The 19,252-nt window shown below is 40.8% G+C and overlaps 1 protein-coding gene and 1 long non-coding RNA gene across 3 annotated transcripts in view; one reads left to right on the top strand and one right to left on the bottom strand.

The window, feature by feature from the left end:
* MTR (5-methyltetrahydrofolate-homocysteine methyltransferase) overlaps positions 1 to 19,252 on the top strand; it is a 72,059-nt gene that overhangs the window by 48,443 nt on the left and 4,364 nt on the right. For both annotated transcript variants that reach the window (XM_077345403.1, XM_077345393.1), the window contains exons 21-31: positions 587 to 694; positions 4,973 to 5,073; positions 6,877 to 6,944; positions 7,501 to 7,621; positions 8,426 to 8,507; positions 13,866 to 13,964; positions 14,131 to 14,206; positions 16,110 to 16,265; positions 16,834 to 17,027; positions 18,020 to 18,220; positions 18,573 to 18,765. In XM_077345403.1, coding sequence (XP_077201518.1) covers positions 587 to 694; positions 4,973 to 5,073; positions 6,877 to 6,944; positions 7,501 to 7,621; positions 8,426 to 8,507; positions 13,866 to 13,964; positions 14,131 to 14,206; positions 16,110 to 16,265; positions 16,834 to 17,027; positions 18,020 to 18,220; positions 18,573 to 18,765 — 1,399 coding nt within the window. The remainder of the gene's footprint in view (positions 1 to 586; positions 695 to 4,972; positions 5,074 to 6,876; positions 6,945 to 7,500; positions 7,622 to 8,425; positions 8,508 to 13,865; positions 13,965 to 14,130; positions 14,207 to 16,109; positions 16,266 to 16,833; positions 17,028 to 18,019; positions 18,221 to 18,572; positions 18,766 to 19,252) is intronic.
* LOC143841289 (uncharacterized) overlaps positions 7,615 to 19,252 on the bottom strand; it is a 38,297-nt gene continuing 26,659 nt past the window's right edge. Inside the window, exons 2-3 of the long non-coding RNA XR_013232657.1 lie at positions 13,581 to 13,681; positions 7,615 to 8,534 (exon numbers count right to left, since the gene is read on the bottom strand). This is a non-coding gene — a long non-coding RNA (uncharacterized LOC143841289). The remainder of the gene's footprint in view (positions 8,535 to 13,580; positions 13,682 to 19,252) is intronic.

Genomic DNA, 19,252 nt, shown 5'->3' with positions numbered 1-19,252 from the left:
TTCAACGCCCCAGAAGTTAACGTTTAGGGTATCACTAAATACTATGCAAATGATGCTGCTTTAATTGTGCCCAATAATTATTGATTTAACCTTGCGTGTAGAAATTCATCTTTCCAGCATGAAAAACAAATTCTGACTGGGCTAGTAACCTGCTGCATTCATGTGTCATTTTATGATACACTTTTATGTGTTCATAGTTTGACTTCGTTTGTACGTTCAGTTCTAGAGCAAGGCTGTTTTTTCCCCCAAACCACTAGTATTTTGTATGCTCTACAATAACTTAGCAAATGTGAACTCTGCACAGCTCAGCTTATGTAAGCAGGCAGCTGTCTTGGGGACAACTTCATCAAAAAATTGGTCCTGTTCTTTAGGAAATAGTCCTCCATAATGATTGAGAGAACCAGAGAGATGAAACTGGGGATGGACCTGAACAGCGTGGAGTCATGTTAATAGGGAAAGTTGAGAAAATCATTTTAGTTTGGAGCTTGTTGGTCGTCTGAGCAATGCGGCATGTTGCTGGGTTGCATTTATGCATTTAATTAAGAATTTTGAAAACTCAAGTTGTTATTTTGATCTGTCTATTCAGGTGATTAAGTCTGCTCGAGTTATGAAGAAAGCAGTTGGTCATCTCATTCCCTTCATGGAGCAGGAAAGAGAGGAAATGCGTGCATTGTCAGGAAACACAGAAGAAGATGTAAGTTGTGTACTGCAGTGCTAGTTCTCTTAAATGAATTTTCACCAGAGTGGTGTCAAGAAACCTGAAAATTATTTCATACTTTAAATCCTGGCAAACAGGAATTCATATAATGTTTGTACAAATAGACCTGCTCATATAAGCTTTTTAAAATGTTCCAATAAGCAGCTGGTTGCAATATGCAAAAATATAGGTGCTGTGATGTTTTTGCCAGAAGTGTTTAACACAAAGTTATGGCTAACTGTATAGATAGGGCTTCATGGTAAATTTGGTGAAGAAATGGTTGTATACTGAATAGTCCACAGAGTATCACCAAACAACTAGAGGTATGTTTGGATGGGTGGGTAAAAATATACCAGCAAAGAGGAAATGGGAACTGCCTTTGATATCTACTTCCAATTTAATTCTTCAAATGATGCTTATAGCTGCCTCTGCAGCAAATGTTGATTTCCTCATCCGTTCTGCCCCTTCGGTGCCTTTAAAGTGGACAGTTAACTTTTTTGTTTATAATGAACTGCTGGTACACTTCCAGGAATTACTTGTCATTTTATCTGGGGAAATTTTTAAACAGAGGCTGGATAGCCATCTGACGGAGAGGCTGATTCAGTGAAAGCTTAAGGAGGTGGCAGGTTACAGTAGATGAGCCATTGGGATGTGAGTTTCCTGCATAGTGCAGGGGATTGGACTAGATGACCCATGAGGTCCCTTCCAACTCTATTATTCTATGATTTGAATGTTTTTTTAATTAAAAACCAAGCTGCTCCTTTAAGCAGAAAAACTAGCCTGTGGAGGAAGGGAGGGTATTTGATGATAATGCAGACTCTCAGAAAAAGAGCTGGATTCTTATACCTCACTTTTCACTGCCCGAAGGAGTCTCAAAGCGGCTTACGTTCACCTTCCCTTTCCTCTCCCCACAACAGACACCCTGTGAGGTGGGTGAGGCTGAGAGAGCCCTGATATCACTGCTCAGCCGGAACAGCTTTATCAGTGCTGTGGCAAGCCCAAGGTCACCCAGGTGGCTGCATGTAGGGGAGGAATGGGGAATCAAAACTGGCTCGCCAGATTAGATGTCGCCACTCTTAACCACTCCACCACACTGGCTGTCTTCTGTACTTTGTGCAGCTCTTTTCTGCTTCCTACTGGCAGGACTTGTTCCCTCTCAAGTTGTTCCACAAGGGGAAGATTGTATATGTGGCAACAATATATTGAGTACTGTTTGCAGAGCAGCAGGGCTCTTGGTATTATCTCTGTGTTCCCCTTGGGAAACATATGCCAACTTGACTTTCAGCTGCACTGTCTTTGAAGGAACTTGAGAATCTGTGCTGTAGCAGCAGCTTTCATCCCTAACAAGTATGAAAATGAAATAACAGCAGTTGTTCTTATAGTTGAAATGGATTTGAAGGCTGGATTGGATTAAGTAACAGACTGAGAGTTTTATGTTGTTTTTGGTGTCTGCTAAGGAAGTATAGTGGGGGGGGGGCTGTTGAAAACATTTTAAATAATCTACAGCTACCTCAGGAATATGTTTATCCAAAGAAGGGGGAGGGAGTGACAGTGAATGTGGAATTAGGCCAATCCTGTATTACTGCTTGCTGTTACTTGATGCGGGCTGTAGACTCTTAACGAAAATTCTGGATGCTGCTGTTGCTAGCTAACACATGCACAAAAAGATAACGGTTCTGTTAGTCCCTAAATATTAACAATGAGGGAACATTCTGTTGTTTGTCCAGTCCTAAAATGAGATGCATATCTGCCTGGCATGTATTCTCTCTGGAGTGCGGTTACCTCCTGAGCAGTAACCACAGTGCCAGGACAACAGTGAATACAGACGACTGGTTATTATGTTTTAAAATGAAGGGCTGTGCCTGCAGTCTTGTGCCAGAATCAAAACAAAAACCTATTTGGTTCTGTTCCCAGTATTAAGAGTACTCCAATCATTGAAGGCCTGAAATCCTCTTGTTTTGATGTAGAAGTCATCTTAAAATCTGGTCTACTGTGCAACTCTGTCTGGAGTCAGGTGTTTTTTCTTTTGCTTTAGCCTTTTCTGTTTGCTAATTTTAGGACTTCCATCGGCAATTGTATCTAGAGCTCTGACTATACTATTTTGTCATACTTATTGATGCAGAATGCATCTTCCCTGGCCAGTCCCACCCTCTGTGGAGTGGGGCAGGCTGGGAAGCCACGAGACAATGTGGCTGCTGCCAGCAGAGCTCTTGAGGCCCAAGGCTGGGCCTCAGAGCGCTGGTGGTGGTGGTGGTGGTGGTGGTGGTGGTAGCAAGCTGCCCAGCCCAGGCCTACCCCCCGCAGGGCAGGCCAGGCCTGGGAAGTGGTGAAATGCACACGTGTATTTGTGTGAGAGAGAGGAAGGGGGGAGGGAAGGACCAGGAAGGATATCAGGGAAGTGAGTGGTAAGGGGGAGAGGCAAAGAGGCTGTGGGGGAGAAGGAATCTTTCTCCATGTGTTTGCATGTGTGGAGCGCCAGCCCCCCCCCCCCCCTTGTGAATGTATTCCACATAAGGTATGAGAATCCTTGTTGGACGATTTATTTATTCCCTTCAGCTTGATTAAGTGAATTTGCCTTTCTGCTCCATTTGTATAAGCTTTTATGTGTTTATGATACAGCATGATGCTGGATAATACAGTCACTTGACATGGTTCCAAATGCTCATTTTTCCTAAACATCAACATTTTAGGAAGACTATAATGATTCAACTCATCTGAGTTTAATCATTATAGTACAGAGGCATTGGGAATTATTTTGAAAAAGTAAAGCTTATCAGACATAAGAGGTTTCTTAGGCTCTAACTTTACATCACAATAGTATGTCCATTTGCTTCATTCTGGGTTTGCATCTGGCATATAGAACACTGGATGTATAGTACTGATTTTAAGAGACAGTGTGGGTGCACAGGCAGTGTAGTTGCTCTGCCTTTCTCATAACTTAATTTCCCACAGTCTGATGCCTCCTGGTGACACTTCAGTACCAGACATGACCCAACGCAGGGACAAAAATGTGAGGAGGAAGAAGCTGAAGAAAGAAGTTCAGCTTTCCCCATCTGTATGCCCACTTTTCTTTTAAAATGAGGCCCAGCCTACCACTTAACATGTAATTAGAACAAACCTGAGTTTAAGTAAGTTTGCTGCTTTTGCAAGCAGTTTGAACCTTTTATTTGCGCTTTTGCCTGACGTATTTTTAAAAGCCACAGAGGTCAGTTTCTCCCAGCAGACTACCATACAAGTTGAACTCGACAGACAGTGGAGCAAGCTGGAATCCTTTAGTGACCCCAACATGTTAGTACCTGCTCTTCATCTGGAGGCTGAATCCTTGGAGGAGCCCCCACGTACAGAGAAGGAATCAGATGCTGCTGGATGATATAACTCTGAAAAAGGAGGAAAGGGGTTGTTTTTATACCCTACTTTTCTCTACCTGAAAAATACTGATATGATTTTGGGGTATATTTTCAGATCCAGTAGATTTGAATAAAGGTAAAGGTATCCCCTCTGTGCAAGCACTGGGTCATGTCTGACCCTTGGGGTGACGCCCTCCAGCGTTTTCATGGCAGACTCAATACGGGGTGGTTTTCCAGTGCCTTCCCCAGTCATTACCATTTTACCCCCCAGCAAGCTGGGTACTCATTTTACCGACCTTGGAAGGATGGAAGGCTGAGTCAACCTTGAGCCGGCTGCTGGGATTGAACTCCCAGCCTCATGGGCAGAGCTTTCAGACTGCATGTCTGCTGCCTTACCACTCTGCACCACAAGAGGCTCTTTTTGAATTTGAATGCATACCCCTAAATCCAACTTCGTAGAAGGAAGACATCAGAACTAATCCCCTCATTGAATTAGCTGACATTCCTTTGGCATAATATATAGAATGGAATGTGTTTTACTTACTGGTGTCTAGTTGTATTTAAAACAGTTTCTGTGCCTTGTATATTCTGCTTTCTTGTGGCACACGTAATTTGGTATTACCATACACTACACTACATTGGGGCTTCTTTATGATGGAATTGGGTGGTGCTAGATATGCTTATTCAGGGGTAGTCAAACTGCGTCCCTCCAGATGTCCATGGACTACAATTCCCACGAGCCCCTGCCAGCGAATGCAATTGTAGTCCATGGACATCTGGAGGACCGCAGTTTGACTACCCCTGTGCTTATTCAAAGAGGTCTGCTGAATAATTCAAGATTTATTTCTGCTGAAAGTAACAGTTAATACAATATAAATTGCTCAGATGTGAAATTTTGAGTCCTGAAAGTGTTGTTCAACTCTCACAGAATCCGTATAATGGCACAATTGTGTTGGCAACAGTGAAAGGTGATGTACATGACATTGGCAAGAATATTGTGGGAGTTGTTTTGGGCTGCAATAATTTCAGGTAATGATCAAGAACTAGAACTCTTGTTTTTTTATTATTGCATATTAGAAGTATTAATATTGCATAATATAATTTAATATTAAAATACAGTTGAATGAGTTTGAATCAAGCAGAAAAGTATGTTTGTGAGCCAAACCTTTATACATTAGACTTAACACAGACTTTTAATAGTTGGAAACAGTGGGTTGGATCTCATCTAATCTGTCATTGGAAAGTGCAGGTGGTCAACAGTCTTCTCACTTTCCCCCTCTCTCTAGCAGCCATTTCTGACCCTGGGAAAATGTTCTTCTTAAGGCCACAGGGCCAGTGTCCAGTAATAGCCCTGTGGGTCAGGTGGCTGTAGTGAAATGCTCCTTCCTGTGCAAACTCCGCTGATGGAAGAGGAAGAAGGGAGTGATATCCCCACTCCTTTCCCCTCCCCTATTCAGCTCTCCAACCCTGGTAGATGGTGGGAGAGGAAAATCAGAAATCCCTATGTGAGCCATGCACGTGATAACACTGGATCCAACTCCTAAGCTTTAGTATTTACACTGGAACTTTTGGAATGGGATTATTGTATGTAGTACATATACAGAAATTTATTTTTGATTGAAAATGGAATTTCAAACACAGTCGTTACTTCATTTGTAATAGCTGTGGTTGGCTTGTTGCATAAGTTAACACTTGACATCCGTGAACTCTTGCATACTAGCCTTATCCCTCATTCTGCTACATATATCTTGGAAACCAGTCATTTTTGCATTTATGGATTCAACTGCTGTGGTTTGCCCCCTTTACCCTTAAAATATAATTAAATTATACTTTGGAAGCAGGAAAAAAAATGACTTGTAATCCAGAGAACCACCGAACTTTGTTTCCTGGAAATACAGAAATAATTACTAAGCCATGCACAAGGTGATGTGAGGGAGGAAGGACATGAGTCCATGGATTTCCAACATTTGTTATAAGACAATAAATTTTCCATGACCATGTAGCCAGTGATGTTGCTTTCAGCTATAGCAAAGTTCAGGACACACCTTTGTTGTCTGTCATCACTGAAAACTAAAACTTGTCCAGTCAGAGAGTCTTAAAAATCAAGCTGTGAAAAATCTCGGACAAACCTTTACTAGATTTTGGTTTCTGCTTTCAGAAAATTGCAGGTAAATATGTATTGAGAGATACATGTATTGAGAGCCAGTTTGGTGTAGTGGTTAGGAGTGCGGACTTGTAATCTGGCTCGATTCTGCACTCCCCCACATGCAGCCAGCTGGGTGACCTTGGGCTCGCCACGGCACTGTTAAAGCTGTTCTGACTGAGCAGTGATTTCAGGGCTCTCTCACCCTCACCCACCTCACAGGGTGTCTGTTGTGGGGAGAGGAAAGAGAAGGCGACTGTAAGCCACTTTGAGCCTCCTTCGGGTAGAGAAAAGTGGCATATAAGAACCAATTCTTCTTCTTATACATTTTTGTAAAATTGCATTTGGATCAATTTGGCCATTTTGAAATTGGAAACTACATGCTTGAGTTAGGATGTTTCTGAATAACTGCAACAGATTCTATTTCCATTATATATGAGTACCTTGCAGTCCTGAATGTAAGCAAGCTATGGGGAATCTGTCCTAAATCAAAGGGAACATGGTTGCTTAAATAAAAAAGACAAAACTTGTACCACTGGATCCCCATTTTGATAAAAGAAAGAATAAGAATGATTTTTCATTTTATTATTTAAAGATCCTCCCTGTATGTGCCTTTGAATTGGCAAAGGCAGGTATGAAGCCTTTTATTAAATGTAACATATTACTATCGTATCTCCCCCCCTCCCCAGAGTTATTGATTTAGGAGTCATGACTCCATGTGACAAGATACTCAGAGCAGCTTTGGAAAATAAAGCAGGTAGGAGATGTTCAGTCTTCACTTTCTTTACTTAAACATAATAAAATTATGATCCTGAATTCTCTTGTTAAAAAAATAAACCCATTCTCACTCAAATAAAAAAAAATGCAAAATTTTAAACAGATAAATGTCTGTTTTTCCTCTGATTTCCAACTGAGGTTTGTTTACACTGATTACAATGCCAAGGACTTGTTGGGGAAAAGACATGCAAAGTAATGTGAATAACAGACATTTCATAAACTGTCTGCATAATGGGATCTCAGTTTGAGTATGTGTATTTTCTTATTTATATTCCAACATGATGCAGAGATACTGAGAGAGGTAACTTTGTATAGAGAGGTTACCTCTATACTGAGAGAGGTAACTTTCCACTGGCACCCATTTCATAGATGTTAAGGAGTGAGGCACAGAAGAATGTACAAATCTACTAGTATCAGTGGAAACAGTAGGGGGAAAAGCCTTTTGCTCATTTTTCAGCTGACTAATTTTAGCTAATATCTGAAACAGCTATAGAAATGGTATGTTAAACAGGTTTTTAACCTATTTTCTTTAATAGATTTTATTGGCCTGTCTGGCCTCATCACACCCTCTTTGGATGAAATGATATTTGTTGCGAAGGAAATGGAGAGACTAGAAATAAAGATTCCATTGCTGATTGGAGGAGCCACTACTTCTAAGTGAGTGAAGCATTTGGAAAACAAAAGATTCATATTTACTGCACACCTGGACAAATTCTGTTAATCTTTAAAGTGTTACTGGACCCCTGCTTTTTTCTACTGCTAAAAACAGACTACCATGGCTACCCATTTAGTCTAGCTTTAAATAAGTATGCATGAATTTTTTCTCTCACTAAAGTGGGTATAACTCATCACACATAATTCAGCATGGTGTGTCAGAGCAATGGTAGGGCATAGCAGTTTCCATCCATTATGCAACATCTGAACAGGGGAGTTACCTATGAACATGGCAAATGACGTACTTTCCCCCCACCCTACCCTAACCTACCCATACACTACCTACCCATCCCCATGGTATAAAATTGCTTTTTTCTACAAACAACATTTTCCCCTCCAGAGAATTGTTCCAAGAGATTTGACACATTTAGTTTTCATATTCACAGGAGAAACTTGTGATCTGGCTCAGGCCTGATAGAGCTGTCATCAAACGTGGCAGGAAGTTGTGAGAAGAGCTCTTTTTCTGAATGCTGACACATAATAATAGCTGTTATGCTATGTTAGGAATTGGTGAAGTAATACATCTTCCAGTAAATCGCAAGGCAGGTGCAGTGACATCAGTCAAGCTGAATGTACTCTTCTGCCCTTCATGCATTCAGAAAACATGCAGATAGACTGTAATTTCCATGGAGAGGAAGATGGCTTCTTTGCAGTTCATTTTATAGCTTTTCCCACTGGGTCATAGAAATGTTTGTACATCAGCTGGACACTGAGGCAGTTTGTTCTATTTTTTTTTAATCATTTCAGAACACACACAGCAGTAAAAATTGCTCCACGATACAGTGCTCCCGTCATTCACGTCCTGGATGCTTCGAAGAGTGTGGTGGTTGTAAGTAGAGGAATATATTTCTTGGTGCTTCGGACAAAGAAAAGAATTCAAGTCAGTGAGACTGAAGGCTCATTTACTTGCTTCACAAGAGACCAGGTTTCCATGCTTTGTGAAGTTTAGCAATGCAGTATAGAGAATTTTAGCTCACATTTAGCCTTTGCATCCTTGTTAGATTATTGGCGACATAAATATTTGAAAATCCTGAACTACCTTATTTGGCAATTGGTTCCTTAGAAAACTGAACCCTCTTACTGGCCATTGGTCATGCATGTCTCAGAGGCAGCAGGCGTCTACTGGGTGATAGTTGTTTTTGTGGCTATGTCTGCCATGAATGCTTGAGTGCCTGTTTCACTGTCAGAAATAGTGAAGAAGAGATGGTGGTGGTTTTTACTATTCCTGATGATGATGCTATGAGGGTGTGTAGTGCTTACAGAGGATCAGTAGCAAAAATAAAAATTTGGTTCCTGCCTGAAGGAGCTTAAAACTAAATGTCAGCCCAATGACATGGCACCAACAGTGTGGGAAGGGGAGGAAAGGCACAGGCAGAGGCGATGTACAGAATATGCACAGATGCAATTATGCTAAACTTTGCTTTGTCAAGGGATTGAGAAGTATCATTGATTTGCTTCATTCAGTTAATTAACCAGTAGCCATGTTTCCTTTGAATACAAAGCAGCACTTTTGGTAAAAAGTGTTTGATAAACAGTAACGGTTGCATGCTGCCATTGAAGCTTGTGTGTGGCTTATGGCCTGATCTGAGACTGTACTCCTTTCCCCCTATACGGCAACATGTTATTTTTAAATCTGCCCTAAAAGACAATTAAACACCAGTGCCTCGTGCAGCAAATTTCCATAGTCAGGCGGAACTTCTCCCCCACTGAGTACTGGGCTTGGAAACACTTCACATGATTAGCTTGTGAAATGTTGCCAATTGGAAGTGATTTCTGGAAACCTCCATATGGCACCTGAAATACTAACATTTATTTCAGTATGAGCTTTTGTGAGGCACTGCTTACTACTTTGGATATATTCAAGTGGATAGCTGTGTTGATCTGAAGAAGCACATCAAAATGTTAGTCCAATGGTACCTTTAGACCAACAAAGATTTATTCAAGGCATACCCAAGGAGGAAGTCTGAAGAAGTGTGCATGCACACAAATACTCATGCCTTGAAAAAAATCTTTGTTGGTCTTAAAAGTGCAACTGGACTCAAATTTTGTTGTGCTACATCAGATATGTATGTCACAGGCCCATTATGCACGGAGTGGAAAGTCTGCATTCGGGGTGGAATGGTGGCGGCTAAAATCACCAATTATGCATGCCACAGGTGGCAACCGGGCACAGAGTCAACATATGCCGCCGAAAAAGCCTTGTCAGCGAGATGCGGAAGAAAGTGGAGCTTCCCGGGACCAGGGCATAACCAGAAGCGGCTCTGGAGTATCCGCGTGCATAATTGGATACTCTGGGTTTTGCTGCCGTTGCGTTCCGTCCCGTGCGTAATTGGTTTGCTTCGCTTCTTCCTCCTCCTCGTTCTCCATGCCACCGTTTCAGCGGCCGTGCATAATAGGCCACACTGAAAATCTTCCTTTATGGGACAGCTTAGGAGCTTTTTCTTGTTTACAGGAAGCCCCCCAACTTAAAATGGCTTCTCATTAAAAACCATCAACCAGCCTACAGTGGTTGATACTGAAGGACCAAATCCTTCAACAAACCTGGATTCCAGTGTTGTCCTCTTATACACTGAGTTAATGCTGTTACATGACCTAACAATACCAGATATGCCATTCTTTCAGTGTGCACGTCATTCAGTTTAATATATACTGCCATGTACCATATACTGCCCTTGTACTGTCTGCATTGGACAAACGTGTCAGTCTCTGCATGACAGAATCGATGAATACAATAGATGAATACAATACAAATAAGAAACCACAGCATTCAGAAACCAGTGGGCAGGCATGTTGATCTCCCTGTTATAGACCTGATAGACATACTGTTTTAGACCTGATGATCAGTGTTCTACAACAAACAGTAAACCTTAAAAAAGGAATATGCAGTGTGAAACTGTTAAATTTAAACACTACATGTCAGTCTGAGACTTAGGTTTCCTTAATCAATTAAAGAAATGTTGATTAACATGTTTTACCAGAACATAACTATTTTTACTTTTTCGCCTTGCATATCTGTTTCATTTTATGGTCTTTTTCATAACCCATTGTTTTGATTGCTAGTTCAGACATACAGAGAGGTCATACTGGTTTCTTATTTCAGATTAGCATTCACTGGTTCTCTCATTACTTCTTCTTTGAATCTACTCTTGGAAAATCTCATGAATAATTAGCCCTTTGCCTTAACTCCTCCCTGCTCCATAACTCGCCCCATAAAGAAGGATTTTCAGTTTGATTTCTCTACCTATCTGTGGAGGTCCAGATCACAAAAGTCACCCACCAGCCTTTCTACCATCTTCACCAAGCCTTTCTACCATCTTCACCAACTTGCACCATACCTGTCAGAAACCAGTTTAGCCACCATGATCCATGCAACGGTCATCTCCAGACTGGACTTTTGTAACTCGCTCTATGCAGGGATCCAGAAGCTCCAGCTGGTTCCGAATGCAGCAGCATGAGTCCTCACTGGGACTAAATGGAGGGCTCATATCACACCAATGCTCCCCCAACTGCACTGGCTCCAGATCAGAGACCAGATCAGGTTCAGGGTTCTGGTAAAAGGTAAAGGTAAAGGTATCCCCTGTGCAAGCACAGAGTCATGTCTGACCCTTGGGGTGACTCCCTCTAGCGTTTTCATGGCAGACTCAATACGGGGTGGTTTTCCAGTGTCTTCCCCAGTCATTACCGTTTACCCCCCAGCAAGCTGGGTACTCATTTTACTGACCTCGGAAAGATGGAAGGCTGAGTTGAGCCGGCTGCTGGGATTGAACTCCCAGCCTCATGGGCAGAGCTTTCAGACTGCATGTCTGCTGCCTTACCACTCTGCGCCACAAGAGGCTCATACAGGGTTCTGCTACTAACCTTTAAAGGCCTAAATGGTCTAGGATCCCTGTATCTCCCCAAGAGATCTAGCATATCACAGATGCTCAGGATCCCAAAAGCCCAAAAGAAATAAAACTGGCCTTGACCTGAACCAGGGCCTTCTCAGTTCTAGCGGCATCCTAGTGGAATGCTCTCCCTGAGGAGATCAGGGCCCTCGAAGACCATAAACAAGTCCGGAGGACCTGCAAAACAGAGTTGCTCTAGCAGGCCTGTGGCTGAGGCCAGAAAAATTAACACCAAGGAAACACTGGTCTTCCTACCTACAAAACAGGAAAACAAAAAGCTACCAACTGCCCAACAAAATTGGACTCCCTCTATAAGGCAGTATATTAATATAATATAATGCAATATAAATTAATTAACATAATTTAACATTATCAACTGTTTAGCAATATAATGTTAATTGTATGACTTCCAATTGTTACCTGTTCTGAGCCAACCAGGAATGGTGGGCTATAAATATAGACATATTATTATTGTTGTTGTTGGTGGTGGTGGTGGTTGTTGTTGTTGAGCGGTGACTCAAAAGCTCCTATTGAAATAAATCTTGTCCCTATGGTGTCTGTGGACTCATCTTTTATTTTGCTACAACAAACTAAGACAGTCTTCATATGGAGCCCATAATATTCGCATCTGAGGCTTAAGGGCAAGTGTGGTGCAGTCAGCTATAGACTAGCCTCAGAGTTGCTAGTCCTTCAGCAGATACCTGCATTTGCTAGATGGCAGGGTGGAATAATAATAATGGCAAAGTATTTCAGACAATAAAATCCCTAGGTACACCTTTCTATAAAGAAACAGTTTCCCTTATGATGCTTCTGAGAATGAATGAAATTTTTAAAAAATGAATTTATTCAAAAATTAAGGTTGGATGAAACCTTCTGAGAGTTTTCAGTTGCCACTCACAAATTGTGGGTCCTTCTCCTGCAGGAGGCAGTATGGCTGGTAGGCCTCACATATTCAGAGATGCCTTTAAATGTGCTCATGGACATCACAGCTGTTTCTGCCTCCCCTCCCCCTTCTGATCTGTTATGTTACGATTTTGGTTTGCTACCTATATTTTATAACGTTGTTCTGCTATTTGTTTGGAGGCAGACGTTGAAGTGCCATATAAATTAATTAAATACATTAAGTGGCAGTGTTTTTGTGCAATAGCCATTTATAAACTAATCCAGAACTCTAATTCTTACTGAAACATTTAGGTCTAAAAGGCACGTGAATGGAGCTGACTATTCTTACCTACTTTTATACCTATTTCATGGAGTTGTGATCACCCTGATAACTGGTTTCCCCACAACTCCTTAGGTGAAGCGCAACAAATAGTGTTTTTTCCTCAAGTCCCCTTGGGCGATATTAAACTGCTTATCCCCTTCACCACTAAGTATAAAACACCAGTCAGGTGATTTTGACAATGTCTAAATGTACAGCAAAATGTTTTATCTAAGAAAATGTAAAATATTATGGAAATTATGTGATTTTTGCAAAGGTTTCTTGTATATCACCATTATGCATTTCTGGTTAGGGGTGATTCTTTTGAATGCCTAAGGCAGTCATGGGCTTAATTAAATCTGACTAGAACAGCTTGCTTAATGAATAATAGAAATCTCAGAAGTGGCTTGCCTGTGATTGGAAATATATTCAGTATGCTTTGAGTCTTTCATTTTCAGATTGTTCCTGCTCTTTGGCTGCATTCTGGGGGAATATTTTGGGTTCCACATGAGAGGCTTAAATCTTAAACAGTGTGGTTGGGGTTTAAAGTGGCTCCTCTTTGCTTAAACCAATTATGAGATGGTAAATGTGAACCCTTCTTCATGACATAGAAGTAGAATTTCAGCAGTTGATAAATGTGAAGCTTTAAAAGTCCATGGCAGTAAAAGTCCATTTGGCCATATTTTTATTTTTACTGAGTTGACATTCGATCTTTCAAAATCTGTAATTTGAAATAACCTGGACTTAGTTTATAGTGAAAAGCTTAAACAAAAATCTCCCAGGTTACCACTCCATTAAATTTTTACTTCATTCTTACCTTCAGGACTCACGCACACGTTTATTTTTAAAGTGACAAGTAAGTCTGTGTTTGATGTCTTCGGCACCTTCATGTGGGAGCTTTCCGTGTGAAATAGTTCCCTTACAAAAAGATGAAAAATAATCTTTCAGAAAACAATTACTTTCTTCCTGTTAGTATGGCTTCATTTTTTTAAATTGAGGGGCTTGTTCCTCATGTTTTTATAGAAGGGGTTGAAGTACTTGGTGAGAAATTGGTTTGCATGCATCAGCCTGAAGCTTAATAAGCATGCTGTGTTCATTTCAGTGCTCCCAGATTTTAGATGAGAATCTAAAGGATGACTTCTTTGAAGAAATATTAGAGGAATATGAAGATATTAGACAGGATCACTACGACTCTCTCAAGGTAGATAGAGCTTCTTAATGTTAATTGTATAAAGCATTTGTCATTATTCTGTTTCCTTATTCACACTTTTTGAAAACCCTTGATAAATCAACTGATTATAATTTGCTGAAAAGTGATGCATATATCATATGTGCATATATCAACCACAGCCTTTATTTCCATGCAGGAAAGGAAATATTTGTCCCTGCAGCAAGCAAAAAACAAGAGCTTTTGTTATGATTGGCTAGCGCAACCTAAACTCGGTCAGTTTGCCTTATCTGTTCCTTTAAATAGCTTCTGTGTTTCATCAGATCACAAATCGGTTCTTATCAGTAGAAAGAACAATTTGAAACTTTTATGTAAATTTTAATTTTAGCTTTAAGATACTGTTTTAAAAGTACTAACAAAGTTGTCAAATAATCACCATTCCGCACTGCGGAAGAACCTCAAATATCTTTTATCAATCATGGGCTCAAGCCTCACTAAGTTCTACAAGTATGAAGGTTAATTTCAGTGGTGACAGGATGTAAAAAACAATGCCTTGATATGCTTGCAGTTTGACTCAAGGAGAAATGAAAACATAAGAAAAAAGTAGTATAGTTTAATGTAACAGCAAACCAGTTTTTGAAACCATGGCCTGTCAGACAATGTTTAGCCATTACAAGTGAGGGATCCATGAAACTCATGGGGTGAGTTCTTCTCTACTCCCCTGCTCACTGTTTGCAGCTCCTGCAAACTCCTGCTGGTCTTCCCCTTCCCACTTGCCTGAAGTACCTGTTGTCTGGTGGTGTGGTGACAGCAGAGGCTCCAACTCTACTTCCTCCCACTCACCTGCCCACTCACCAGAACCTGTTCCTCAGTAGCAGTTCCTGCTCCTCCATCCTCCCACTTGCTGCCGAGGGATATTGTCCAGCAGGAATGGAGAAGTTCTGTCTCCTCTTTTTGCCCTCCTCCCCCCACCTGCTTACCTGCAGCACCTGTTCTCCAGCAGCTGATAGCGGGTGGCCGCTCTTCCTCCTTACTTACCAATCACCTTTAGAATGGTGGCTGAGATACTGAGATGTAGAGTTGAAAGTTTGTGATATTTTTTGCCAAACATATTTTTAATTTGGTTTTATTTTGGGATTTTTCTGCAAACGAGAGGAGAGGTGTGCAGTTCTACAGAAAAAAAAATCCTGTATCCATACCTTTCAGTGGTCCCCAACCTTTTCATCACCAGGGACTGGTCAACGCTTGAAAAATTTACTGAGACCCGGGGGGGGAGGGTAGTCTTTTGCTGAGGGATGTCGCCGCTGCCACCTGAGCCCCTGTTCCACTTGCTTTTCCGCTGGCACCTCTGACTTCCCACCGCCCACTGGGGGGGTACTGCAAGCAGGAGCTGTGCAGTGCCATGCCAATGGGGAGCCCCAGCCATGGCGGCCGCTGGAGAGCACCAAAGGTGAGCCAGCGGCAGAATGGCTGGGCAGCTCCCAAGGCAGCAGCCGGGGAGAAGGACAAGAAGGAGCCACGACCCAGTACCGACTGATCCATGGACTGGTCCCCGGACTGCCTTACATCATTCTCTACATTTATTTATGTACACGGAGGTGGAGAGGCTCAGAATTAGATTAGATTACATGATATCCAAAAGATATATGAGACTAAGCACCAAACTGGAGTGTCAATCAATGGCTTGATATCCATTTGTGATGTTCCTGCACTCTTGAAGGCTGCCTAACCACAGAAAAGGGAGTTGAAAGAACACACAATATGAAAATAAGCTGGCAGCTCTTACCAAAGCACTCCCTCTTCCCTTCTAAATCCCAGTCTTAGTGTTGTCTATGTCTCCATTGCTGGTTTTTACTTAAGTTGCATGCCCGTTTGAATACACAGTCAGTGATCTGCTGTAGCACACACATTCCATGTGTCATGTTAAAATCCCTCAAATTATTTATTGTAGAGTAGTTATATGGGAGGACAACAAAATGTAGAAGCAGGATTGGAAAGGCTAAGCATTACAGGATAGCATCTGAGGATTTTGGTCTAGAGAGGAATTAAGGAACTGTAGTTAGACAAACCATAATTTCTTCTTTTACCCGCACTATGCCTTTGTATATTATGTTGCAAAACAGAGGTAACCTACGCAGTGTACCTGAACTGCCAAACCTATGCATTGTATTCTTACAGTTAAACCACAGTTTGTTGGCACTAAAGTTTTTGAAGATTATGACTTGAAGAAGCTAGTGAAATACATTGATTGGAAGCCATTTTTTGATGTCTGGCAACTTAGAGGGAAATACCCAAACAGGGGATTTCCTAAAATCTTCAACGATAAAACAGTGGGTGAGTAACATTCTCTGATAGAAAGTCTAAATGGCATATTAAATGCCACTTAAAGTGCCTTCAAATTATGTATATACGCACCGATTGATACCAACAATACATTTGGGAGCAGTGCTAATTAAAGATATTTATCAGCTGGATTAAAGCTCCGTTAAATCTTTGGTGTAGTTGGGAGGAAAAACAGAGGAGCAATTGAAATATTGTAGGTAAATGGATGATCTACAAACAGATCAAAGCAAAATAGTTAATCACAGTTAATCTTCTCTGGGCCATGTGAACGTATACCCTGTCCATCTTGGCCTAAATATGACAAATTTATACTTCTGAAGCATTAATGAGAGTCAGTTCTGGGGAATGTAGATGCTCCCACAACACTGCTCTCCAGTCCTCTGTTGCCTGTGCTAAGCCAGGCTTACTGTGGAAACTTGGAGTCCTATATCACAGCCTCAGCCAAGTCACTGTCATGTATTGATATACAGGAGGGAAACAATGCTAAAAAGTAAATCCTTTTTTTAAAAGTATTTTTGGAAAGTTCTTTTGAATTTTTTTATTTCTCTTCATTTACCAGGGGAGGAGGCAAAAAAAGTCTATAATGATGCACAGAGCTTGCTGAAAACTTTGATTGCACAAAAGAAACTTAAAGCCAAGGGTCTGGTTGGATTTTGGCCAGCTCAGAGCATTCAAGATGACATTTATTTATATGCTGATGAGGAAATGCAATCTCTAGAACCAATAGCTAAATTCTATTGCTTAAGGCAGCAGGTAAAGAACAAACCAGTTTTTCTTAAATATGTGTTTTATGATGTCCAGACACTTTGGGATAGTTTCAGGACCAAGGATCATAGAATCATAGAATCATAGAGTTGGAAGGGACCTCCTGGGTCATCTAGTCCAACCCCTGCACTATGAAGGACACTCACAACCCTCTCGCTCATCCACTGTAACCTGCCACCTGCACTCACAAAGACAACATGTACTGGAACATTACCTCCTAGTTCCTCCCTTCTGCCTTTCTAGTTTCCTTATCACTGACAGCCATTAAAATGTATTCTTTAGATATGGTACATTATATTATCTTTAGTGCTTAATCTTTTCTGTTAGCTATTAAGCATTCTTTTAAAATATGTAACATTGGACATCTTCATAAGTGAGTAAGGAATGACCCTACTAGCTAGTTTTCATTTACCCCTGTTCTTTAAAGAAATATGTTTATCATTGGAACACTTCTCATTGAGGTTTTTATGTTCTCCTTAAAGGAAAGCAAATCAAATCTATTAAGGTGTTTGAGAACAACTATGCAAATCTTATTTACTAACTTTGATTAAGATGGAAACGTATACTGTACTGGTCCTGAATGGAATAAGTGCTGTCCAATGTTTGAAGAAAGCCTCCTGTGTAAACTTCTGCTTTGAAATTTGAAAGCATAATCGGATAAGATGGAGGCAAAACAAGTGCTCTATGATTGTACTTAGGCCTGCCAAGATCAGCTTCTTGTGACTGCAAGTTCTTTTTACCGTATTTGCCGGCGTATAAGATGACCCCCCAACATTTCCACTCAAAATATAGAGTTTGTTACATTACATTACAGTACTATGGGCCACTATGGGCAGCTCTGTCTATCCCAACTGAAGTGCACCCGGCGTATAGGACAACCCTCCCCCCCCCCACTTGGAGGCATGTTTTTCAGGGGGGGAAAGTAGTCTTATACGCCAGCAAATACTGTAGTTAATGCAATGTTCCATTTGCTGTTTCAGGCTGAAAAAGACCCTGCCAATACGGAACCCTATTACTGCCTGTCGGACTTTATAGCCCCTCTGGAATCAGGAGTTAATGATTATCTCGGTCTGTTTGCCGTGGCATGCTTTGGAGTAGATGAGTTGTGCAAGGAGTATGAGAAACAGTGTGATGACTACAGTATCATAATGGTGAAAGCACTGGCAGACCGCTTGGCAGAGGTAACCAATACTGTTCTCATCAAATTTTGGCTGCAAATTGGGATAAAAACTATAACCATTATGTATTCCAAATCTACTAATACCAAAAGGCTATTGTGATTGGGTCTTACTTTTCTACTGCTTCTTTTCTACTGCCTCTTTCTCTCTGTCAACATTTTGTTAGCCTGGGGTGGTTTTCAAAAATGCAGGAATATATATATGTGTCTGTGTGTGTGTCTTTTAGTAAAAAAAAAAAAAAAGTAGGAATGAGAGCCTTGGTTTCTTCAAAGCTCTTTACCCATAATGCACTGAAGTAGCATAATTATGTCTTAAGCAGACTCAGAGCTAGTGCTTGCTTCTGGTTTGTATTCAGGCATTTGCAGAGGAACTCCATGAAAGGGTTCGTAAAGAGTTCTGGGCTTACTGTGAAAATGAACAGCTGGAATTCTCAGAATTACGTAGAATCCGATATGAAGGAATCCGTCCAGCTCCTGGGTATCCTTGTCAACCTGACCACACAGAAAAACTCACTATGTGGAAACTGGCAAATATTGAAGAGGCAACAGGTATTTAATAGAACATGTGGTTTAAAAATTGTATTTTAAAAACGATTCTGATAAAAATGAACCGTCTTCTCTTTGTTTAGTTAAACGTTTTTAAATTGAAGGAAAAATTAAAAGTAAGTTGGGAAGGGAAAAGTGTCCTGAAATTAAGGAGGTAAAAGAAAATCATTCTTGTGTCCTTTTCCAAGTGAATTCATATATTGATTTTTTTTTACTTTACTTTGTCATGCTATTTGGTTTAAAATGTCTTCAGTGTTTGTGTGGCTAATGCTGTTTTAATGTACCCTCTTGTATACCAGTTTTTAAATGTGAGATTTGTTTTTAAAGTCTGACATCTCATCCAATTCACTGGTGCAGCCAAGCCCTACAATATCCTTAAGTATGAAAGTGTTTTAATCAATAAATAATACATTCATGACAAAGACTTGGCTGGAGAAATGTGAAGGCACTATGATGTCATTTTTCATGTGTATAACTAACTCTTGGAGTG

The sequence above is a fragment of the Paroedura picta genome, chromosome 1, assembly GCF_049243985.1.
Source record: "Paroedura picta isolate Pp20150507F chromosome 1, Ppicta_v3.0, whole genome shotgun sequence".
In the NCBI taxonomy this organism is placed as follows: Eukaryota; Metazoa; Chordata; class Lepidosauria; order Squamata; family Gekkonidae; genus Paroedura; species Paroedura picta.
This window is presented reverse-complemented; position numbering and strand designations above follow the sequence as displayed.